The 25,765-nt window shown below is 40.1% G+C and overlaps 1 protein-coding gene across 1 annotated transcript in view; it reads left to right on the forward strand.

Moving 5' to 3' along the window:
• The window catches only part of DOCK1 (dedicator of cytokinesis 1), a 696,032-nt gene that overhangs the window by 236,818 nt on the left and 433,449 nt on the right, over positions 1 to 25,765 (forward strand). The window contains exons 20-23 of the mRNA XM_082266717.1: positions 4,666 to 4,755; positions 10,594 to 10,694; positions 12,397 to 12,531; positions 15,299 to 15,407. Coding sequence (XP_082122843.1) covers positions 4,666 to 4,755; positions 10,594 to 10,694; positions 12,397 to 12,531; positions 15,299 to 15,407 — 435 coding nt within the window. The remainder of the gene's footprint in view (positions 1 to 4,665; positions 4,756 to 10,593; positions 10,695 to 12,396; positions 12,532 to 15,298; positions 15,408 to 25,765) is intronic.

Consider the following 25,765-nt stretch of genomic DNA (forward strand, 5'->3'; position numbering starts at 1 on the left):
GGAAACAAAACCTTTTCTTTTATCAGGATGCTTTTTAATCTAGTAAGTTTCTTTAGTTGCTGGAAAGCCAGAGTTCTGGATCTGCCAATCCTCTTCATGGTCATGGAATGTGTACCTGGACCCTGAAGAGGGAAGGAACAGAGCCAGCCTGTAATGTGTTTTGGCACTGGACTCTGCTCAAAATGCTTGCCTAGGTACCAAAGTGCCATGTGTGAGGTAGCTGCAGAGTGCTTTACAGATCAAGGGGCCACAGTGCACCTGTCTGGTGGAATCCGGTGCCTGAAGAATCCTTAGGGAGTAGGGGAGAAGATTGGATGAATGTGCATACTAGGGTTCTTTTTATTACTGTACCGTCTGTCAGCTGCAGGGCTCATTCACACTACTGCCACTGAAAGTTTTTGGGACATGCCCCATACTCTATAGAGCCTGTGCCTCCCTATATAGGATTGACATAAGCTGGGTGAGCTGCAGCACACTCGGGTGTTGTAGGTGTTCAGGTGTCACAGAAATTTTTTACTTAGACAATTGCAAGCCTTTATGGAATAGCCATGACAATTTTTTTTTTAATTGTTGCACATCGAAATAGCGGGCTGCTACATCTTTTAATGTGTTGTGAACTGACTGTAGTTTCAGTGCCACGTCTGGCCTGTGTTTGTGCACTAGCTTCTGACGTGCTGTGCCAAATCTGTACAGCACATGCACTCCTTTTCCATTTGTTAGACAAACATCTGTCTGCTCCTCGCGAGGCTCTGGCCCGGTTTTCCTTGCTGATGCCTCCATTGACTTTGGTCGCAGATGGCTGTTAACTCTTCTTGCTCTGCAGTTGGTCCATGAGCAACTCTTACTGGTACTAATATCTTCGTTGCATACGGTTTGTATGGCTGCTTTACAGTGGCCTAGTCACAGACCGCAGTAAACTCTGCCTGCCCTGCAGTTGGTCCATGAGTAACCATTGTTGGTACAAGCATAGAAGCCAGGTTGCCAACAGATCGCAGTCATCCATTATTCAGGTCATGCTCTCTACACACTTACACCTACAGATGTATCTGCCCAATTATCTGAGGATGATGAGGAGTGTACCAGATCCCACTGTATGAGTTGGTATATGGTTCTACTGTAAAACAAAACTGATGCCTATGGAACTGTAAGGGCTGACCAGCGCGACATGCCGCCAATGTTTGACAAGAAGAAGCTCAAGACAGGAGAAATGGTTCCTTGGCAGAAAGGCAAAATGATGGCACTGCGATGGCGGGACAAGAAAGATGTGTGCCTAATGAGTACAGTGCATAATACCTCCAGTGTTGTGGTACGTATGAAAGGTGGGAAAGAAGTTATGAAGCCACAAGTAGTGATAGACTTCAACAACACCATGGGAGGTGTCGACAGAGCCGACCAAGCAATGACATTCTACCCAGCAAAGAGAAAACCGCAAAAGAAGTACTTTAGGAATATCTTCAGACATCTTCTTGAGCAATGCTTGTGGAGTGCCTACATTCTGCAAAAAAAAAAAAAAAGTGACAAGCCTGTGATTCATTTGGACTTCATTTGGAAAGTTGCTGAACGTATCTTTCTGAATCACCAAACACCATCAATGGTTGGGAATAAAGGGGTGCATAAACTGCGCTAACCAAGTGCATAAGCTGCTGACACAAACAGCTGACAAAAAGGTTGATGCAACGGAAAATAAAATAAAAGTGCAGCGCTAATGGGTGAGGAACTGCAACAGTTCTCAATACAAACAAATAAAATGACATATGTGATCAGTAAATGTGAAAATCTGTAGCTGAATACAATCAAAAAAGTCCATATAGAGTTCACAATCGTAAGTGCAAGTGGAGTAATCCAAAACAGAGAGGTGAATCTTGATACTGATATCCCATCACCAACACCAAATAAAATTGCGCTCACCAGATGCTGTTGACCCTGAATACCATATAGCATGCGGGTCAAAAAGGCTGTTAGGATGGTATAGGATTCCTGAAACGATCTGCAACCACGGATGTCTCCCAGGTGTATATCCAGCAGGGTAGGTAGAAAGGATCACTCACAGAAATCCAGACCCATGTGGAAATAAACCAAAGGAAACAGACATAGTGTAAAACCCAAATAGAAAGTTTATTAAAAAAGGGGAATAACACTTACAAAATTTCCAATGGTAAAGGTGGAAACAAATGCAAGTCTGGCTAAACAGGCACGATCCTGATGCATTTTGTCCCACAGGACATTCTCAAAGGATTTGACCAGCCGGAGGGATTTCCTCTCGCTTTCTATTTTGACTAAGGGATGTAAAGGGAAATCTCCCCAATGTGACACAGGTGTCAAAAAAAAAAAAAACCTCATAGGGGTTATACAGTGGTGATCGAAAGTTTAGGCACCCCAGGTAAAAATGTGTATTAATGTGCATAAAGAAGCCAAGGAAAGATGCATCAAATTACAGATTAGACATTCTTATAATATGTCAACAAAAGTTAGATTTTATTTCCATCATTTACACTTTCAAAATAACAGAAAACAAAAATATGGCGTCTGCAAAAGTTTTGGAACCCTGCAGAGTTAATATCTTGTACTTCTCCCTTTTGGCAAGTATCACAGCTTGTAAACGCTTTTTGTAGCCTGCCAAGAGTCTTTCAATTCTTGTTTGAGGTATCTTTGCTCATTCTTCCTTACAAAACTCTTCCAGTTCTTTGAGATTTCCTGGCTGTCTGTCACGCACTGCTCTTTTAAAGTCTATCCATAGATTTTCAATTATGTTGAGGTCAGGAGATTGTGAAGGCCATGGCAAAACCTTCAGTTTACGCCTCTTGATGTAATCCCCTGTGGATTTCGAGGTGTGTTTAAGATCATTATCCATTTGTAGAAGCCGTCCTCTCCTTAACTTCAGCTTTTTCACAGATGGCATCAAGTTACCATCCAAAATTTGCTGAAATTTTATTGAATCTATTTTTCCTTCTACTCGTGAGATGTTCCCTGTGCCACTGGCTGCAATGCAACCCCAAAGCATGATTGATCCACCCCCATGCTTAACAGTTGGACAGAGGTTCTTTTCATTAAATTCTGTGCCCCTTCTTCTCCAAACGTACCTTTGCTCATTCCGGCCAAAAAGTTCAATTTTAACCTCATCTGTCCACAGAACTTGTTTCCAAAATGCATCAGGCTTGTCTATATGTTCATTTGCAAAGTTCAAACGCTGATTTTTGTGGTGAGGGCCTAGAAGAGGTTTTCTTCTGGTGACTTTTCCATGAAGACCATATTTGTACAAGTATTTCTTTATAGTGGAATAGTGTACCACAACTCCAGTGTCTGCCAGATCTTTCTGGAGGGATCGTGCAGTCAAACGTGGGTTTTGAATTGTTTTTCTCACAATCCTGCGAGCTGTTCTGTCTGATATTTTTCTTGGTCTTCCAGATCTTGCTTTAACTTCCACTGTTCCTGATGACTGCCATTTCTTAATTATAGTCTGAACAGAGGATATTGACATCTGAAAACGCTTTGCTATCATCTTATAGCCTTTTCCAGCTTTGTGAGCGTCAACTATTTTCAGTTTCAGTTCTCTAGGCAACTGCTAAGAAGATCCCATGGCGCTGATTGTTGGGGCAAGGTCAGATGAGTCTGGGCATTTAAAACCTTTGAGATTGACATCACCTGGTCTTCCCAGACGATGATTGAGAACAATCCATGACACTGGCAGGTCTCAGCCTTGCAAAGGGGGCAGTGCATGTTAAAAAAAACTTTTGCAGACGCCATATTTTTGTTTTCTGTTATTTTGAAAGTGTAAATGATGGAAATAAAATCTAACTTTTGTTGACATATTATAAGAATGTCTATCTGTAATTTGATGCCTTTTTGGAGATTTTTCCATTTTTCCTTGGCTTCTTTATGCACATTAATACAAATTTTTACCTGGGGTGCCCAAACTTTCGATCACCACTGTACCTTCCCTTACGCTATCCAAAAAATATTTTGTCTTTAGTTCTACCTTAATCCTGTGTCCCTTAATAACAAACATGGTATAACTACCTGTTCTGTGCAATGCTTTTACTCAGAGCAGCCCGGATCCTCCTCTTCTCATGTCCCATGCTGATGCTCCTGGTTTCTCCCCCCTGCCAGAAACCCCACAGCAAGCAGCTTGCTTTGGGGGCAGCCAAGCAGGCGCTCTACTTAACCTGCGGCTCTGTGTGTGCATTCATACATGGAGCCATGGCTCAGCCCTGCCCCCTCCATCTGATTGGCTAATCACTGGCTGTGTTTAACAGCAGCGGGAGCCAATGGCTCCTGCTGCTGCCAAAAGCCAATCAAGTCTGAGTCCCCGACGTGGCAAGGCTCTCATGGACATTGCTGGATAGAGAGGGAGGCTCAGGTAAGTATTGGGGGCGGGGGGCTGCTGCACACAGAAGGTTTTTATTACCTAAATGCATAAATGCATTTAGGTAGAAAACCTTGTGCTTTACAACCACTTTAATGTACCCTGGGAAATGGATGTTATGGTAAGTCACAAATCCAATTAGTTTGAAGTGTTTCCCTTTAACAAGCCATGGTGGTATTTTCAGATCCTGGTTGAAATGAAGGTTTTTTTTCTGCTGTCAGTTTAAAATTCCCAGCTAGCATTTTGCACTATTCTAATTTACAAAATATGCTATGAAGTTGACACAGAATCTCTATCTGTAGTTCTTGCAGGACACTTTGGATGCGCTGTTTAACATCATAATGGAAAACTCTGATACGGAAACATATGATATATTAGTCTTTGATGCCTTGGTAAGTTCTATCGGAGGAAACAAAATGATAAATACCGTGCAGTATTTAAAATATTGCTTTTCCTTGTAACATTTATTAACATTAAAGAGCCATTGTTTTGAGTTGTCTGCATTATGATCATATTTACCATAAGGTAGGAACCAGTGAAAATGTTATATACAGTATCTCACAAAAGTGAGTACACCCCTCACATTTTTGTAAATATTTTATTATATCTTTTCATGTGACAACACTGAAGAAATGACACTTTGCTGCAATGTAAATTAGTGAGTGTACAGCTTGTATAACAGTGTAAATTTGCTGTCCCCCTACAAATAACTCAACACACAGCCGTTAATGTTTAAACCGCTGGCAACAAAAGTGAGTACACCCCTAAGTGAAAATGTCTAAATTGGGCCCAAGTAGCGATTTTCCCTCCCCAATGTCATGTGACTCGTTAGTGTTACAAGGTCTCGGGTGTGAATGGGGAGCAGGTGTGTTAAATTTGATGTTATCGCTCTCTCTTACAAAGAACTCTGAGGATGTGAAAAAAATTGTTGCTCTACATAAAGATGGCCTAGGCTATAAGAAGATTGCCAAGACCCTGAAACCATGCAGCGGTTTAACAGGACATGTTCCACTCAGAACAGGCCTCGCCATGGTCGACCAAAGAATTTGAGTGCACGTGCTCAGCATCCTATCCAGAGGTTGTCTTTGGGAAATAGACATATGAGTGCTGCCAGCATTGCTGCAGAGCTTGAAGGGGTAGGGGGTGAGCCTGTCAGTGCTCAGACCATATGTCACACACTGCATCAATTAGGTCTGCATGGCTGTTATCCCAGTAGGAAGCCTCTTCTAAAGATGATGCACAAGAAAGCCCACAAACAGTTTGCTGAAGACAAGCAGACTAAAGACATGGGTTACTGGAACCCTGTCCTGTGGTCTGATGAGACCAAGATAAACTTATTTGGTTCAGATGGTGTCAAGCGTGTGTGGCAGCAACCAGGTGAGGAGTACAAAGACAAGTGTGTCTTGCCTACAGTCAAGCATGGTGGTGGGAGTGTCATGGTCTGGGGCTGCATGAGTGCTGCCAGCACTGGGGAGCTACAGTTCATTGAGGGAACCATGAATGCCAACATTAACTGTGACATACTGAAGCAGAACATGAGACTGAGCCGCAGGGCAGTATTCCAACATAGCACCAAATACACCTCCAAGATGACCACTGCTTTGCTAAAGAAGCTGAGTGTGAAGGCCAAGCATGTCTCCAGACCTAAACCCTATTAGGCAACCCTGGGGCATCCTCAATCGGAAGGTGGAGGAGGGCAAGGTCTCTAACATCCACCAACTCCGTGATGTCGTCATGGAGGAGTGTAATTGGACTCTAGTGGCAACCTGTGAAGCTCTGGTGAGCTCCATGCCCAAGGGGGTTAAGGAAGTGCTGAAAAATTAATGGTGGCCACACAATATATTGACACTTTTGGACATTTTCACTTAGGGGTGTACTCACTCTTGTTGCCAGCGATTTATTTTGTGTTGAGTTATTTTGAAGGGACAGCAAATTTACATGGTTTTACAAGCTGTACATTCAATACTTCTATATTGTAGCAAAGTGTAATTTCTCCAGTGTTGTCACATGAAAAGACATGACAAAATATTTGCAAAAATGTGAGGGGTGTACTTACTTTTGTAAGATACTGTATAAAGAATAGTATAACGGGTCATATTCTATTATGGTAGTGATTTATAAGAAATTAAAGTAGAAATATGGTTTTCAGCATTGTCTCTGATAGGTCATTGCAGGAAAGTTAAAGTTAGATAATGTAATTCTAAAAAGAACAGCGTTTTGCTTATCACTAGTCGTCAACAACAATAGATGCTGCTTTCTGCGAAAAATGTTTAAAATGTGGTTAAAGGATTGGTGCACTTTCAAAATAACGTCAGGCAGGCCTGATACCTGTACTGAATTTTCTGATGACCTTACATGCACTAGCTGTGGAGTATAATATGCCTTTTTTAGAGTGTCTCTGGAGACGGTGCGTTATATGCTTTTGTTGGTTATCGTGCGTGTACTACTACTTCCAAGGCTGTCGCGCTTATGCAGTGTCTTTAGTCTACTCTAAAGTCACTGACTTGGAACAGATATTCAGATTGAAAGCATTTATTCCACTCACTGGTACTTTCCAGTTTGACATGCCTTTTATGGCAAGTGTCTTAAAGCAGTAAATCCAAAGACAGCCAAACATCTGGCATTTTTAGAAGAACATCAGCACTTGCAGCCTGTTTTTTCTGCATATAGTTTTCTTTCAAAGTGATTGAAAGCTAGTAAGTGTGTAGAAAAAACAGTGGTTAAAGACCATACTGCTCCAGGATCCCTGTGTGCTTGCCACACATGTCTAAAGGCCACCTGATATCTATTAAAGCAGAACTACACTGCATTTGAGCACCACAAACCAAAAATGCTATTAATTAATTTCTAATGTTCAAAGCAAACTCAACCGTCTATCCATGTCTCCATGCTTTATTTTGCTGAGAAATCTATTTTAACCACCTCCCACTCGATCTCGATGTGCCTGTGTCCCTGACACAGAGCAACAAGCCTCGGCAGGAGGGCCCTGTGATTGGCCCTCCTGATCACATGACGGCTGTGTCCAATCACAGCCGTCATGTAATGTCAATACAGCCGTTATAACGGCTTCGATCTCTTCTCCTCCTGACAGATCCTGTCAGTGAGGAGAAGAGCAGAGGATCGATACTGCAGCCGGGGTGATCAGTGAGTATTTCTAATTACTCACTGATCACAGGGGGGGTCTGTGCTAGTAATCAGATGATTGATTACCAGTGCAGCCCTGGGGGGAGGGGGTGCCACTAGAGCCACCAGGGATGCCCACCCATGACCACCAGGGATGCCCACCATGGCCACCAGGGATGGCAAACAGGGCTCAGAGAGCCTGCCAGTGGTGCCCCCCTATTAGTGCTGCCCACCAATGCCATCTATCAGTGCTGCCCACCAGTGCCCGTTATTGCCATCTATCAGTGCCGCCCACCAGTGCCCATTATTGCCCACCAGTGCTGCCTATCAGTGCCCATCAGTGCCGCCCATCAGTGCCACCTATCAGTGCCCATCAGTGCTGCCTATCAGTGCCCACCAATGCTGCATATCAGTGCTATCTATCAGTGCCACATATCGGTGCCCATCAGTGCTACCTATCAGTGCCCATCAGTGCTGCATATCAGTGCCACCCCATCAGTGTCTCCTCATCAGTGCCTGTCAGTGCGGCATCATCAGTGCTCATCAGTGCAGGAAAAAACATATCTATTTACAAAATTTTATAACCTAAACAAAAAAACTTTTTTTTTTTTTTTTTTTCAAACTTTTCGGTCTTTTTTTATTTGTTCACCAAAAAAGAAAAAACCTGGCGGTGATCAAATACCACCAAAAGAAAGCTCTATTTGTGGGGAAAAATGACACAAATTTGGTTTAGGTACAGTGTTGCATGACCGCGCAATTGTCATTCAAAATGCAACAGCGCTAAAAGCTGAAAATTGGTCTGGGAAGGAAGGGGGTTTAAGTGCCCAGTATTGAGGTGGTTAAAGACGCCCCCTAGCATTTCTGGCTGCGGCCATCTTGAGTAAGGGTAGATTATTCATGTAGCATTTATTCCATGAAATCCTTCTGCCCTTGGCTCAGACATGCAGGAGGGTGCGCTTAGCTGTAAAAGTCCCTCCTGAAGATTCCTGGGATGTATGACATAATTTGCCTAGCATTAGGATTAAAACTAGTCAATGTTGATTTAGAGAGTGAAGTTCCGCTTTAACGTGGAGGACCAGCAAATCTAAATACTGACCCTTCCCTTTAGAAGCGATTACACGCCAAATTCTCTTTTATTACACTGCATAGAAGGGAACCTGGAGCAGTGTTTTTTTTCAACAAATGAGTAAGGGTTTCAGCTCTTTTGGCACCTTTTTGTTTTTAAGTGCTTTGATTCAAGACTGTTAACCTAGCTTAAGTTAGTGTTTTACATAATGGGGTTGGTTTGGAACCTAAACAATCTTTTCTCTTAGTACACAAAGCTGCAAATGAGCCTTCTCCTTTGCAGAGGGTATAACTCACAGGAGGAAACATGCCTGTTTGCATATCTAATTAAGGCCCATCCTTCTAAAGTCAGGACTTGTAACCCCATGGAGTTTTTAAAATAAACTCTTGATTCAGGACACTTTTTTTCTATAGTATACTTCAAATACTATAAGCCAGGTAGTGTACACCAAGGCTAATAGTGATGCACACTGAATTGTGAGCTCATCTTATTGCCTAGGACCCACCGACACCAAGTTGTGGTATCTGGCTAACAATGCAATCAAAGTGTTGATTGTTCAATGTGATTAGGTTCAGGAAAACTAAAGAGCCGCTTGACATTCTAGTGCGCCATTATAATGTATGTGCTGCAGTGCATTTTCTTTTTACAATAATAAGGCGCAATTAGTTGAGGCAACCTCATGGGCCTCAACACAGGACACATTGCTGCTTCCATATATGTTTTCCTCTGCAACATACAATAGCACACACCATGTGTTGTGGTACATTTTTACACATGTACAGGGGTAGGACAAAATTATGACAACTATGGTAAAAGAACAAAATCGTTACCAATATGGTGTTGGACCGCCTATGGCATCCAAGACGGCCAGAATTCTCCTAGGAATTGACAAATATAAGTCTTCGATGGTGAATAATAGAATACCGCTCTTCATGCAAAAAATCGGGGTCACAATCCTGTGCAATGTCCTTTCGTCTCGTTATCAGGTGACGTTTTCCTGGAAACTGTATTTGCTGTCATAGCCTTTGATATTGTACCTCGTAACACTGTAAATAAATTGGCAACGTCAGTCAGAGGCACCAGCTTAGCGGGTACCAACAACTTTCCCTCCTTGAAACTGAGTTAGCTCTGACATGACTCAGTTTTACTATCAGTGCACACATTGAATGAGAAAGTGAGGCTTCCTGCCTGTTAGCTAGGTGTCTCATCACACAGCAGAAGCAAAGGAATGTTGCATCACTTCCACTTTCAATGCGAATCATGTCATTCATTTCACACCTGCAAATCATGTAGTATTTCCATATTTTTGTCCAACCTCTCTATGTGGTAAATGTGCATTTAGCGAGCTATATAAAATGAATAATGGCTATTTAAAATGACTGTGCCTAACTGGCAGTCCACTAGTTGTCATTTAGCCCTAAAACTGGACCGAAATCAGAGTTTTTTTTGGTCTATCTTCAATAAAATTTAATAAACCTTTTTTTCCAAGTCTTTTATGCACACCCCAGTATATCACTGCAGTATCTTTACAGTTTTTTCTTCTTTTTTTTGTGCAACCTCCTCTGTTCAGATGTTTTTTTCTCTAGCATTAACTGCTTCTTGTAGACAGTTGCAAGGGTATCCGGAACATAAATAATTTCTTTTAAATGATCAAGAAGACTGAAACTGGAATGTATGTGTGTTTAGACTACAGAGAAATTTAGAGTGAGAATCCTCAACTTACAGAATGTGAGACTTGGTATACTAATAACATTTCCAGGATGACAAACAAAAGCCCTTCGCAAGTACTTTACTAGAGTATACTCCTAAAAACCAGCATTAAAAATGAATCCAATAATGTATATGAATGAAAGTTGGATAAGTCTGTTTGGTTTGTGACCATGGTCTCATCCCTGTTCTCTTTTCCTGTTGAAATATTCCAGAAGTGTATCCCAATGCTTGATACATTTTCTCCGTGTGAGATAAAAGGTGGAAACTCGCTTCTACATGTATGCATATTTAATGAGTAACCCTTTTTTTTTTTTTTTCCCCTTTTTTTCAGGTATTTATTATTGGCCTGATTGCCGATCGCAAGTTTCAGCACTTCAATCCTGTCTTGGAGACCTACATAAAGAAACATTTCAGTGCAACCTTAGCTTACACGTAGGTTTAATCTCTGCATTATCAGATCAGTAGTGACACTGTGCACTCACTGCAAGGCAACTCAGAACGCTGGTAAACTCTCAATGCCTGGGGTTTATACATGACTGATTTCTGACCTATTTAATGCATGCAAATAGATGCTTAATCCTTCCTAGTTAAAATTTAGCAAAAGTGTTTTTTTGCATTTACCTTTTAATATTCAAAGCCCTTCCGGAGAATGCGCGCACACATGCAGCATGATTTAAACAGGATCTTATGCCTAAATATTTTTTCAGGGCAGAGCCTCTTTTGGTAGATATACCGAATAGTCCCAAGCCTCACTTTCTTGTTAATGAGGCCTAAAGCTTTTGATTCTGCATCGTAATCTTTAGTTGTTTAGGTGAAATTAGTAATTGTTGAGAGTGAACATAAAAAAAAAAAAAAAAACTTGTCAGACATGTTGAATGTTAAAATTAAACATCCACCTAGGGCAGGGGGTCTCCAAACTTTCAGAACAAAGGGGCAGTTTACTATCCTTTAGACTTTAGAGGGTCTGGAATGTGGCCGGTGGGAGTAGAAAATGCCCTTGTATAGGTAACAATGCTCCATTATTGGTGTTTGTGAGAGGTTTTGTGCCCCATCATTGGTGTCAGTAGGAGGAATAGTGCCCCACTGTTGGTTTCAGGGGCAGAAATGATTCTCCATTGTTGGTTCCATTGACAGGAAATATGCCCCATTGTTAAGGTCAGTGGCAGGAATAACGCCCCAAGGGCTGGATAAAGGCAAGTAAAGGGTGGCATTTTTGAGACCACTTGGGCTACCTGTGGTCCCTTTGTACTCAACTGGGTGACTTTAATATGCATATACAGGCATGCCCCACTTTTAAGTACATAACGGGCATGTATGTAAAACTAAAATGTACTTAAAAATGAAGAAATACCATTTTTCACTTCTCCATGCATGTAAATACACTAGCTCTATGGGAAATCTTGGTTAGCTTGACATGGCTCTGCTCCCGAACCATAAGTGACAGGGACACCAAACTTGGGAAGCAAGTTAGGGAACCCAGGACTATAACATGGTAGATTACCTAGGTAAGATGACCCCGAAATCAGATATGTTGTAGTCCTGGGTCCCCTCTCAGTGCTTCGTAAGTTTGGTGTCCCTGTCACTTACGGTTTGGGAGTAATGCTATGTCAAGCTGACCAATATTTCCCATAGACGCCAATGTGTACTAAAGTGGGGTATGCCTGTACCTCCTTGCAGATAGTTTGCTAATAGGCCATACCCAAGTCTGTTTTTTTCTTAGAATAATCACACCTTATGAAGATAGACTGTGAGGCTCCAATTTTTTATAATGCCCAAATGAAACTAGTTTTGCACACGGTCATAGAAATCTGAATCAATCTAGACAACTGCAGTGGTAGTATCTAAAACTGAGGTTAGGTTCTCTTTAAGGTCTTATCTGTCAGTTATGTGAATGACCGCATTTGTTTCTGCAGTCTTCTATTGGGTCTTCTTTTTTTATTTTAGCAAGGTCTGGCTCTGCCTGATGGTGACTCAAACTTGGCATTTGGCACTGTGTAGCCGCAACCAAACTTTTATTATTTATTATATTGATTTTCTGTCAAGCTTGGTTTGAATACCTGTTTCTTTTCTTTCTGCACTCAATCACTGTCCGTATGACCAACATTTTGAATGTTTAAATTTACATTTGTTTCAGAAAACTGACAAAAGTGCTAAAAAACTACGTGGATAATGCAGATAAACCTGGCATCACAGACCAAGTATTTAAAGTAATGAAGGCGCTGGAATATATCTTTAAATTCATTGTGCGCTCAAGAATTTTGTTTATTCAGTAAGTTTTTATCCTTTTACCTGAACATAAATTTTCAATGTTTTATTATTCGTTTTTTTATTTTTACTTGCGGATATCACTGAAGAATCTATCCTCTTGATTTGGTTGCTATGGCTGTTCCTAAGCCCCTCACCGAGGCAACCTGGATCACATGGCCTACCGCTACTGATCATTACTGCAGAGATCCTATTGTATTCTATTAATATTAATTCAGAGGAAAAGAATAACTGTTGCCATGTATATGGTTAGGTTACGTTAAAGCATAACTCCAGCTTAAATTTGTGTTAAAAATCTATTGCCATGCACAAAGTTAAAGGAGTTGTAAAGGTAGAGGGTTTTTAAATCTTAATGGATTCTATGCATTAAGATAAAAGCCTTCTGTGAGTAGCAGCCCCCCCAGTACCCCCTAATTCTTACCTGGGTCCTCTCTCTATCCAGCTATGTCCACGAGTCCCTTGGCCATTCGGGACTCTCCCTCCTGATTGGCTAAGACAATGCAGTGGAGCCATTGATCTTGCTGCTGTCAATCAATGTCACTTAGCCAATCAGGAGAGAGAAGGGGTGGAGCCGAATGGCAGCTCCATGTCTGAATGGATACATCAAGCTGGAGCTAGCAAGCTGCTTGCTGTTGGGGCACTCAACAGGAGGGAGTTGCCAGGAGCAGCGAAGAGGGACCTAAAAAGAGGAGGATCCCGGCTGCCCTGTGCATAACCAACTGCACAGAGGAGGTAAGTTCAACACGTTTGTAATAAAAAAATAAACACGAGACTTTACAATCACTTTAAATTGTAACTCCACTTTCATGTAAAAAAAATAGCAAATAAAAGTAATATAGTTTATACAATTGCTGCACAAGCCATATTGTTGTTAAAATTACCTTTTAATTTCAGTCTGCAGCTTCTACTTTTTTAAAAAATGTAATGCAATATGGCAGCCTAGAGGTTTTCCGTACACCATTGGTACACAAAGTGCCTCCACTGATGTCCGTTCTTGCTTGTTTGATTGACTCACTTATTTCCTAGAAGTCTGCACAAAGATACAATTTGGATTTTAGGCATTCCCTGCAACAACAAAAAAACTTCCTTCTAAAGGTTAATTACTTCTGAAAGAATTCAGACACTGCAACTTTTATCATTATCACAGAGTATGCACCAGCTGACTATAATGAACCAATCACTCCTATATAGAATCATAATGCAAAGAGATCCTTGAGATGTACAATGATTAACCGCAGGGGATTGTTTGACTTTCTGAATTTAAAGTGGAGTTAGTCGTTAATGTCAGAAAATCGGCTCTTGCTGCAATGCTCACCTTGTGCCCACATGCCACGACTGCAATGCATGCTTCATGGGCACAGCAGCAAGCAAACCTTGTTTTGTTTGTTGAACTAACTACAAATACACACGATCTGTGGAGTGGTGTTGCTGCATTTACAGGCTAAGAACTGGTGGTGAAGAGGAGACCTAATGCCTCCACAACGTCTGTCAAATGCCCCTGAAAAGACCCATGCAGATCGCTTTTCAGAGGCATGGCAGTTTCTGCACACGTGTACAGTAAATAATCCCTTTCTCTGGCACTGTCCCTGCAAAAATACTGATCTGTGATCTAGTCCTCTTATGGGGTTTATGTTGCCACATGACATTAAACAGACTCCTGTGAACCCAAAGCATCATGGACTTACCCCCTGGAGGTGCATTCATCAAGTCACTCTGGGCTCACAGTAGAAAGCAGCAATAGCTCACATTACTTGAGCGCCATTCCTTGTAGCTTGGTTTTTTAGCCTGGAATTTGATAGACATTAATAGGATTATTTATAGTGCCGCCATCTTCATCTTTATCCATTGCGGCTGCGGATCGGGCTGGCACCCAGGTGGTCTTAGAATGTGGGGATTCCACTGTAGGGTGCTTTGGAGAAGTGTGGACCCTGTGTGTCTTTCTCCAACACTTAAAGAGTAACTCCACTTTTGCTGAGAAACAAAAAACTCTCCTGAGTGTTCTATGTAGTGTACATTGCAGGGATTGTAACAAACTTTGTTGCATATTACTACCTTTTGTTCTGAAGAAATGGCTGTCTGTGTCCATGTGCACAATGAATGTGAATGGGAGTGAATTATCAAGCACTTGCAGGGATCTAGTAAGGGAAGTGGCAGTGTCTGCATCCCTTTAGACGTGATTTCCCTTTGTGAGTATCCCCAAAGGAAGCGTTTGTTGCAGGGAATGCCCAAAATCTGACTTGTATCTTAGTGCAGACTTCTTGGAAAACAACTGAACCAATCACACAACCAGGAATAGATATTTCTGGGGGGCGTTCTGTACACCATCTGTGTACAGAACACCTCCAGGTTACAGAAAATTTACAACACTGATAATTAAAAAGAAAGGTAATTTTTATTAACGTTTAATTACAATATAACTTGTATCCCAATCATATATGATATATACTTTTTTATTAGCTTTTTTTTTTCCCAAGAAAGTGGTGATACCCTTTAGAGAGCTTGTGTGTAAGATGAATGCACCTAAAAGCATGCTTGAAGCAGCTCCGTAGAATGTTATAAACACCTTAGAAGGAACTCTGAGCTGCTTTGAGTTACTTTTGCATGATCATTGACTTGCATGAGAAAAAAAAAAATCTGTTGCAAATGCACACAGACCCTTGCACACCTGCATGTGATATCTTTCTCTCTTCCTTTGACAGAGCATTCTGTAATTTCAGAAAAACATTTTATCTTGGGTTTTAAACGAAGGTTTCTTTTTTTTCCCCCATTAGATTGTATGAAAACAAAGGAGAGGAGGAGTTCATGGAATCTTTGAGGCAACTGTTTGAATCAATCAATAAAATGACAAGCAGTCAGACTGATCAAACCGTCATAGTTAAAGTACGTAAATAAACACATTCAGATGCTTGAAATGGCCCTGGTTATTGTATGATTTGCAAATGTTACATTTGCACATTTAGTTTATTCTATAGTACATGACCAAAAGTTGGTGGTTGATCGCTTGACTATTATACTTGTATGCGCTTGTTGGATGTTTCAAAACTATGGAAATTACTTTGATGTCCACCCTCCCCTCCACCCCTTTCCCCAATCACTGTGTGTCTGTATTTGTGCATATTCAGCCAGAAGGGCATTTGCAAGGTCGGATACTAATTTTGAACAAGAAAACCTGGTGTAGCACCCTCCTAGGTAGGTGCTAGAGAGAGTATAGTTTTGGGTCCGGTCTGCTTACCAGAAGGACTGCAGGTAAATCTATATTGTTCTCTGCTTACCAGAGAGCAGGATCTATTAGTGAGGTCTGCTCATTGTGCTTGGGTGCAACTCGTTTTGTTTGCTATGAAAATGTAAGCTTTGCCCTTCAACCAGGAAATAAAAGCATCTGTATGTGAAATATGTTAGCAATGCAAAATACATTAGACTTGTCAGTGTAAATTACAGTTGTGTTCATAAGTTTACATACCCTGGCAGAATTTATGATTTCTTGGCAATTTTTCAGACAAAATGAATGATAACACAAAAACTTTTCTTTCACTCATGGTTAGTGTTTGGCTGAAGCCATTTATTAGCAATCAAATGTTTTTAATCTTTTTAAATCATCATGACAATAGAAACTACCCAAATGACCCTGATCAAAAGTTTACATACCCTGGTGATTTTGGCCTGATAACATGCAGACAAGTTGACACAAAGGGGTTTGAATGGCTATTAAAGGTAACCATCCTCACCTGTGATCTGTTTGCTTGTAATTTGTGTGTGTGTGTATAAAAGGTCAATGAGTTTCTGGACTCCTGACAGACCCTTGCATCTTTCATCCAGTGCTGCACTGACGTTTCTGGATTCTGAGTCATGGGAAAAGCAAAAGAATTGTCAAAGGATCTGCGCGAAAAGGTATTTGAACTGTATAAAACAGGAAAGGGATATAAAAAGATATCCAAGGAATTGAGAATGCCAATGCCAATCAGCAGTGTTTAAACTCTAATCAAGAAGTGGAAAATGAGGGGTTCTGTTGAAACCAAACCACGGTCAGGTAGACTAACTAAAATTTCAGCCACAATTGCCTGGAAAATTGTTCGGGGTGCAAAGAAAAACCTACAAATAACTTCAGGTGAAATACGGGACTCTCTGAAAACATGGGGTGTGGCTGTTTCAAGGTGTGCACAATAAGGAGGCACTTAAAGAAAGATGGGCTGTATGGTCGAGTCGCCATAAGAAAGTCATTACTACGCAAATGCCACAAAGTATCCCGCTTACAATATGCCAAACAGCACAGAGGCAAGCCCCCCAACCTTCTGGCACAAAGTCATTTGGAGTGATGAGACCAAAATTGAGCTTTTTGGCCACAACCATAAATGCTACACTTGGAGAGGAGTCAACAAGGCCTATGATGAAAGGTACACCATTCCTACTGTGAAACACGGAGGTGGATCGCTGATGTTTTTGGGATGTGTGAGCTACAAAGGCACAGGAAATTTGGTCAGAATTAATGGCAAGATGACTGCAGTATGTTATCAAAAAATACTGGAGGAAAATTTGCATTCATCAGCCCAGAAGCTGTGCATGGGACGTACTTGGACATTCCAACAGTCCAATCCTAAACACAAACAGTGATCCTAAACACAAGGTCAAGTCGACCTGTCATTGGCTAGAGCAAAATAAAGTGAAGGTTCTAGAGTGGGCATCTGTCTCCTGACCTCAATATCATTGAGCTACTCTGGGTAGATCTCAAACATGCAGCTCATGCAACACAGCCCAAGAATTTACAGGAACTGGAGGCTTTTTGCCAGGAAGAATGGGCAGTTTTACCACCTTAAAAGACAAAGAGCCTCATCCACAAATAACACAAAAGACTTCAAGCTGTCATTGATGTTAAAGGGGGGCAATACATGGTATTAAGAACTGGGGTATGTACTGGGGAGAGAAAAGGTTTGGAGGGAAATAACCAGGAAGGGAACACTCATGGGGGGTGGGGGTCGGGGACAATGCAAAAAGGAGGGGGCCAAGGTTAGGAATCACAAAAATCAAATGAAAATGGAACGTACCTAGTCCAAAACAGTACACATAAAGTGAAAATTAAAATTAATGATAACCACGAACAACAGATGTAAGAATAATTGGCCTTCCTCAAGTTACAAGGTGCCAAATGGCATACAAAAATAAGCAATAGATTGAATCTAGAAGGAAACCAATTTATATATAAATAGCTTATACTAAACTTTTTACAGAGCTGCACCAGATTTTGCACTCTCCGGATAACATCCCTCAAATTTCCCACTGAGGATGACATGTGACCCTGTGTCACCACGAGTAGGGGAGGGGCCCAGACGGTTCTCTGCTGTATTCAGGAAGTACAGGAGCAGTTTTTACAGATCTTCCGCTTCTGCCTTGGTTACCATCACACACGCTGGTTTTAAAGGCTGTTTCTAGTTTGGTGCACTGTCAGCACCTTTTAAATGTGAGTACCTGTCTATATGTTTTTTATAATTTAAAGAGGTTGTAAACCTCAGAATTAAAAAAAAAAAAAAAACCTGAAAGACAAACACATAATGAGTTAGTATGCATAGCATACTAGCTCATTATGAAATACCTTGGAACGTAGCCCCGCAGTGCCGACCGCGCACCCCTCTCACGGGTGACATCTTTGGTCGCCCTTCTTCCAGGTTTGCGGCATCCGGCCATCTGATAGGCTGGAGCCACAATGACGTCCCTCCCACGCATGCGCGCGGGAGCCAACGTTCACGGCACAGGGGTCTTAAGGAACGGCCCGAGTGGCCGTTCCTTCAGAGTGCATGCGCCAGTGATGTCACTGGCTGCATGCAAAGTAAATATCTCCTAAACGGTGCATGTTTAGGAGATATATACAGTACCTATAGGTAAGTCTTATCATAGGCTTACCTATAGGTACAAGTTGCAGAGGAGGGTTTACTTCCTCTTTAATAAATTTAAAGAGGTATAAGCACTATTCGAGTCCCCCTTCCTTTCATGTTACAACTACCGATTTCCATGAGGGGTGTTATCCGGAGAGTGACACTTCACTGAGGGGTTGACGCATACTCCGTGGCTCCAGGAAAGGTGGCCCTTGAGGAGGATATTGCGCTTTTAGACCTATGCTTAGCCGCTAGGTCGCAGGAGCGGAGGTGAGGACCCAGTCACATAGGGTGGAGAGGTGAAGGCACCTGTCACTGCAAAGGATATCATTGGATCCCTTACCACAGACTTGATAGTGTGCACCTCTGGAGAGTGCAATATATTTACTTTATATATTTTTTTACATCACGGGAAAACGTCATCAGCACCTTTTAATAAAGCAATTGCTATTTTTTGCTTAGCCACAGTCGTCATTTATTCACTTGAATTATATAGTTATGTTTTATTGCGTCCACTTTTGCACACTCAGCACTTTATATTAGTATTGTGTACATTAGTCATTTTATATTCAAATTTTTTTGGTGTGCATTTTTCATGGTCATATCCGTTACTACTTTTTTATGCATGAATCGCACCTTCTTCTCATTAATGCGATTGTTTACTACATTTTTACATTTATTATTGATTTATATTTTCTATATTAAGCACTATTGTATGTTCCATATTCATTGCACACATATCTTGCATTGTTTTTATTGCATGCATACCTTCACAATTTAATTTTTTCCTAATTGTTTTGCACGGCACTTTTTTGTTTGTTGTTTGAGAATTTGCACTCTACTCTTTTAGTAATCAACCCCTAATGTACTCAAGTGGTATTACGATAAGACCATAGATTACAACTTCCTCATTCCTGAAAGCAAATGGATGGAGCAAAGAAAAGCATAACTTCTCTGCTAACTGTTCATATGCCAGTAATAGGAAAATTGCAGTAGGAAAAAAAAAACATATCCAGAGAGATTATGAGCCAAAAAAAGGAAAAAAGTCAAGAAATTGCCTGAAGCTATTCAAACGTTTTTTTTCTCCTTTTCCCAGGGTAATAAGTGGAGTTTTAAGATTTCTGGCCTTTCAAACACTGATTAGCATGGCAGCTTGGTAACGTGAAAAACAAGTGATATATTTGATTAATATCAGAGTGCGGAGATGGCAAAATGGATTTGCAGTTGTGCTGGGGGAAGGGTGTTAGCGAAAAAAATCTATTGAGCAATTCACACCGGGCTGTTTTGGTAGCAGGGAAAGAAGTAAAGCATTGCTAATCATGGAATGACTTATAGGTTTATGTAAATGACTTTTGTTTTCATCTCTGGCACTTAAGAACGTAAGGCCAATCAATTCTCTTTGAAGGCTTCATTTGTATTTAGCAAGACTGTGCCATTTGTGTTTTGGATTGGGGATACATGGACAAGTATTGACTGCTGATTACAGTTACCATACGACAGTTCAATTTAATCTGAACTCGTGGGACAGGAACTGGTGAGGGTTGAAAGGTTAATTAGACACACGTGTTTCTATAGGTGATTGCAGGGAGGTGGGTGTGGAGGTTTTGTCTCATTTATACAGGGAAGAGGTGAAACCTATGAATCTCTGGTACAGAAGCTGAACAGGAATCCTAACTCATCCTCCAATTTTAATGAAGTAATTTAGTGAGAGTTCTTTTTTAAAAGCCTGTCCACCAAAAAGCTATACTTTATTTATTGGTAACTGCTCTAAAGTTTTAACTACTTAAGGCCCATTTCACACGGATGGATTGATTGGGTCTGCCTGTCAGTTTTTCAGGCGGGCCTTATATATATATATATATATATATATATATATATATATATATATATATATATATATATATATATATATATATATATCTGTCTTTTTTTCAGTGGGGTAAACTTGTGTATTAGTCTTTTTTGGTTGTTATTGAACCGACTGATGTTGCCTGGCTCTTTAACGGATGACTGATCTGAGACTTAATAAGCTTTAGCTGATGAGTCCTGTTAACTGCCTATTTCAGCAAAGGATAAAGGATTAGTTCACCTTTTAATAAAAATAATAGATAAAATGTGTGTTTTTAGTTTTTTTTTCCCCAGGGAACCTGCAGAGCATTGCACCTGCGTTCAACAGGTCATGGGTGCGATGCAGGGATCCTGCAGATGCTCAAGATGACTTTCTGCCAGTTCCTCACACAGGCAGGCAGTTACTTTAGAGCACTGTAGCTCAACTTTCTTTTAGTTAAGACACCCTTTAAAATTCTGCACAATCTTGAGGCACTCCATTGTAAAGTGAAAATAACAAAACGAATAGTCTTATATATTGTAGCAACATTCACATATTTAGGAAACCCAATGTTAAAGGTGATTTATTCTTCCAAAGCAAATACACCTTAGCACACTGATATTGACTAGTATTTTAATTTTTTTCTCACCAGCACTCACAGTTCGTTAAGAACTTCAAGCCTTCAGCCGCAAGGGATAATTGTAGTTGTAGTTCATTCATTCACAGAAAACTCTGAAGGAATGATGTGGGCGGGTGGGCGAATCCCCATGCGGCCACTTTCTATTCAAAAAGCGACAGTGGGTGGCTGGAAGAGAGTCCACAGACCGGGGGACATTGGTGGAATTACTGGCAGGAGCTGGAACAAGTTCCACCCTAAATACAGGTGGAATACCCTGTTTCTCCGAAAATAAGCCCTACCCCGAAAATAAGACCTAGCGTGATTTTTGGAGATAGCTGCAATGTAAGCCCTACCCCGAAAATGAGCCCTAGTAAAAATCATTGTAATCTGTTTTGTAAAAAGATTATATGATGTGCAGTGTGTCTCCTTTTGTAACTTTATTGTGGAAAATATCTTATTTACAGTGCCGCCTACAACTGGAGACTCACTGGATATTATACAATATTTTTACAAAACAGATCCCATAATTTTACAATGACTTAACCAAGGTTTATTTTTGGGATTACAGAATGTCATAATGCTGACTCCTGAGCTGACAGGGGGAGAAAAGAAGACGGGACACAAACACTTTAAAATATTTTATTTGTTTAATTCCAGGTTTTTTTTAAAACATAGAGAGGGGTAAATAACACAGCTCGAGGACTGTGCTGTCTATCATGCTTTAAAGGATCAGGATAATTTTTTTTTTTTTTTTTTTTTAGGGTTACAACCACTTTAGGATTGTCCTTTTACATACCATAAATAAATAAGGCATCCACTGAAAATAAGCCCTAGTGTGTTTTTTGTAGTCAAAATTAATATAAGTCCCGGTCTTATTTTCGGGGAAACACGGTATGTTCTATGTTTCAAAATGTGAACTTATTCTTTAAAGCTCAAATAATTATCAAATAAAAAAAGGTGAAATTGGCATCTACAAATATCTCTTCCTGATTTTTTTTTTTTTTTCAGAAAGACATGAAAAAAGGGGACAGTTTGCCTCTTTCTACAGTCTAGTTGCCCCAGCTATTGGCCTATCTTCCCTTTCTCACAGACCAGGACCCAAATTAAACACATTATAGAAATACAAACATAAAGAAAAATAACCAGAAATAGAAATGAGCAAAAGGAATAGAGCAATAAATTATTCCAAGTATGTTTCTGAATAACTGTTGCTCAATTTGTAGAACATCTGTCCAAAAAGCTAACACAAGTAGTTCCACATTCTCAGCTTACCTTGAGGCTTCCCTGTGTCATGTTTCCATTTGTATTTCTTCTTGAAACAATCTATCAGTAGTGAAGGGGGTAATTGTTTTCAATACAGTATTCAGCTAAGCCCGTTTCAATATTCTACAACAAGGGTGATCAAAGCAGTCTCTGAATATTACAATACTAGAAACAGTTTTGATAACATTCGTCTTGTTTTCCAGTTGTGCTTCTCTTGGCAACTAATCTCAGAAGTCAAGAAAGTGGATGATCTTAGGTGTTATCATTTTTTATCCGTCACTTCCATTAAATAACCAATTAATTAAAGTGGTATTCACAAGGGATCCTGGCCTATGACAAGCATCATATGAAACAAAGAAACCCTCTTGTGAGGGTTATGTCCTTGATCTATTAGTGTGACCTTAATGTGTTAATGGAGCTTATTTTATTTCATAAGTTTTATTGATCACCTGCCCCAGGGGACAGGGTCTGGTTTACTGAATGGCGATTCACAATTGCTTAAAGTGGATGCTAATGGAATGACAGGTAATTTGCTACATCTTACTGTGCATTATAAACCGTTGCCTTTTTCTTGTTATAAAATACGTGTTTTCATATTTCTTATCTTTGCTGCATCTGAATACATTTTCTTTCCTGCTATACATACCCTTTACAGTTAAGGTGGAATTTGAGGCAGGTAGCTACATACACATTTTAGGTACATATATATTTACTGTGATTCTTTTTTTGTTCAGTCTTGTGAATCTCACACCTTAGCCATACTGCACAGCTAGGAAAGATGTCTCCATTATTTCTGGTTCCACTTTCCTGCTACGTAGGTCACCTTACGTGTTCATTGGACAGTGGTGTTATGATGCTGATTTAATGTACATAATCCTGGTTGGTGGTGGAGATGAAACATAGGAAGCTGCAATGCTGAGCCAGGAAATGGTTATCATCCGCCTTGCAATGCGAGTAAATGAGACTGGCTGAAATTAATTACAAATGCTGGGCAGAGGAAACTGTAAAAATATATGTATTCCAAGGTCTATTTAGCAATTTCCCTGCAGTTACTCTTTAATGAATGTATATATTCCCTAATGTGCAGTTTCATTGCTTATACTTTTGTTAACCTACATTACCATGTGCAGGTCTTGAACTAAGTAAACTGTTTTATTTCTGCTCTTTTTAGATTTAGCCCTCTTATTTTTTCCTGTTCCATCAAATAACCGTGTTATCGGGCCCTTTAAGATTTGTGATCAGTAAAAAAGCTTTGTTTTTCAGCCTCATGTGAATAATTATTGTACCTGTGACTGTGATTGTATCCTGTATTGGGTCTATGCAGATAGATTGTCGCTTGTTCAGATTAAACCATTTAACACTGCAGGACACATATGATAGATCTCCCAATGACTGTGATTAGCTAACTAGGAGAAAACAAATGCCTGAAAGCACAAATATACAAATACAAATAGCACTGATAAACTTTGTATTAAAGTCAAAATTGAATTGATAAATGATGTGCAGGCAAATTTTCTCAAACCATAAGAAAAAAGGGTACACAATTACAGTATCCTTTTTTGCAAAGAGTTGTAGTCCCATTTAGGTGTTTCACTGTATTTCTGGGAGGAGTGCAGGAATGTTTATCTGCAAAAGTACATTGAGGTTTTTTTTTTTTTTTTTTTAAACATAGGAATACTAATAGTTATAAGATTTGGCTTTCCAGGTGCAGAATGCAAATGTATTAGGCTACATTCACACCTGAGCATTTTGGGAACAAAAAATGCTTGTTTTCGCGCAGCATGCATAGGCAGCCCATTCATTCAATGGAATGCCCTACGTGCAACAAAAGTAGCTCATGTTGCTTTTTGAGCATTGAACTTCTCACATTTAACTGTGTATGTTATGCGTGTTTCCCAAATAAACATTTGGGTGTGATTAGGAGGTCAAGGTAATTTTAGAGCTTATTGGCATGGTATGTTTTGATCCTTAGTGTTTTTAAATGCCAGATTGCCTTGTTCAACCTTTTCAACTCGTCGTCGGTTGTTTTTTCTTTTTTTTTTTTAAACAGTACAGATGATCAGTTTCTTATTCCAATCTATATCACTACAGTTAGTTTAAAGTGGGTATGGTGCTGCTTCATTGGACCAAAAAAGTTGCATATATCACAATTAGTCAATTTAATGTAGTTACAATACCCCTACCAATTAAAACATGTCTAGGTAAAGAGGATCTTGCTTATGCTACCTTGGTGAGTTTGTGATTTCTCTTTAAAGTGTAAAAATGAGTGAATAAAACCCGCTATATGAATAAATGAATAATGCCTTAAAAATACTATTTCATAAACTCCATACGTTGAAATGAATAAAACATCAGAACACTTATGATATTATTACATAAAGTGCTAAAGAGAAAAAATTATATATCTTAATCATAAATCCTGTGATGCAGAGTGCATATAATGTCCAAAAAAAAACTCTGTAGAAATGAAATACTTAAAAACGTGCTCAGTTCATAAAGCAATTTATAGGTTCATAGATGCGTACAGACCTGTGATGGACATGTGACCAGTTCTAAAGCACAACCATTGTGTTGGTGTCTCCACTAGTGCTCCTCACCAGGTCCCTACTCACCAGACAATTCTGCCCTCAAAGGGGCTGTAAAGCATCCAGGTATTGTTAAGCGATCTTCTCCATTCAAAAGTGGTGTCCTTCTCTTTGCATTCTTCTGTCACTGTTCACTTGTGCAAGAGGGCAAATGGACATAGGCAAACCCCATAGTTTAAGTCCATATGGTAACTTTTATTACAACAAGCTAAAATGCACTTACATATGAAGCAAAGCGATATCAAGCATGTAAATCAATATGTCCAGGAATTCTTTACGCTCCACGAACTAAAACTGGAAGTGGCGTGGTGACACCAGATGCCCTTCCATGCGCGTTTTGTCAGAGTGACGTCATGGGGAGCATCTTATCACTACAGTTAGTCTGTGATTTGGTGGCCAGGGAACCCCTTTTGCTTGCCTGTATGTAGTGTAGACTTTTTGCTATTACAAATTGAATCTCAATCAAATTGTACTAAAATGTTTCTGAAAACCAGAAGTCACATTTAGACCTGCCTTGAACCTGTAAACATTGTAGAACTATCAAAGTAGGAACTAGCTATAAAGTACAGCTCCAAAAAGCAGACACCGCTACCCCACTTGTGAAGAGAGCCGTTCGGAATCTGTAGCACAATTGTAGCGTTGTCTGTTTTGGCCTTAAGACCAAGAACGAAGGGAAAAAAAATATTAAGTATTGTTTAGCCAGTGATACCAACCTCCCGCAGGATTTTTTACTGATAAAACACGGAAAATGTACTGATGGAACACATTTTTTATGGACAACTTAAAAAATGACAAAACTTCTATTAAAAACTGACAGCTGATATTTAAACAGTATAAACACAATATGGAAACACTGACCATACCGATCACAAAAAATTTGCCTGGTTTACACTTAAAAAGTGAACACAGCATAACAATTGATCAGCCCCTGATATTTACAGACAGCTGTAAAAAAACACAGATTTTTAAAAGCTGTAAATTTACTGATGGTTGGCAATCCTGCCTTAAACGTCCAGTGTTCCTTCATTGTTCTTAGTACGTAAATCATATTGACGGTGGGTGGTTTGAAGAAGACCTGC

The sequence above is a fragment of the Pelophylax lessonae genome, assembly GCF_965119305.1.
Source record: "Pelophylax lessonae genome assembly, chromosome: 9".
NCBI lineage: Eukaryota > Metazoa > Chordata > Amphibia > Anura > Ranidae > Pelophylax > Pelophylax lessonae.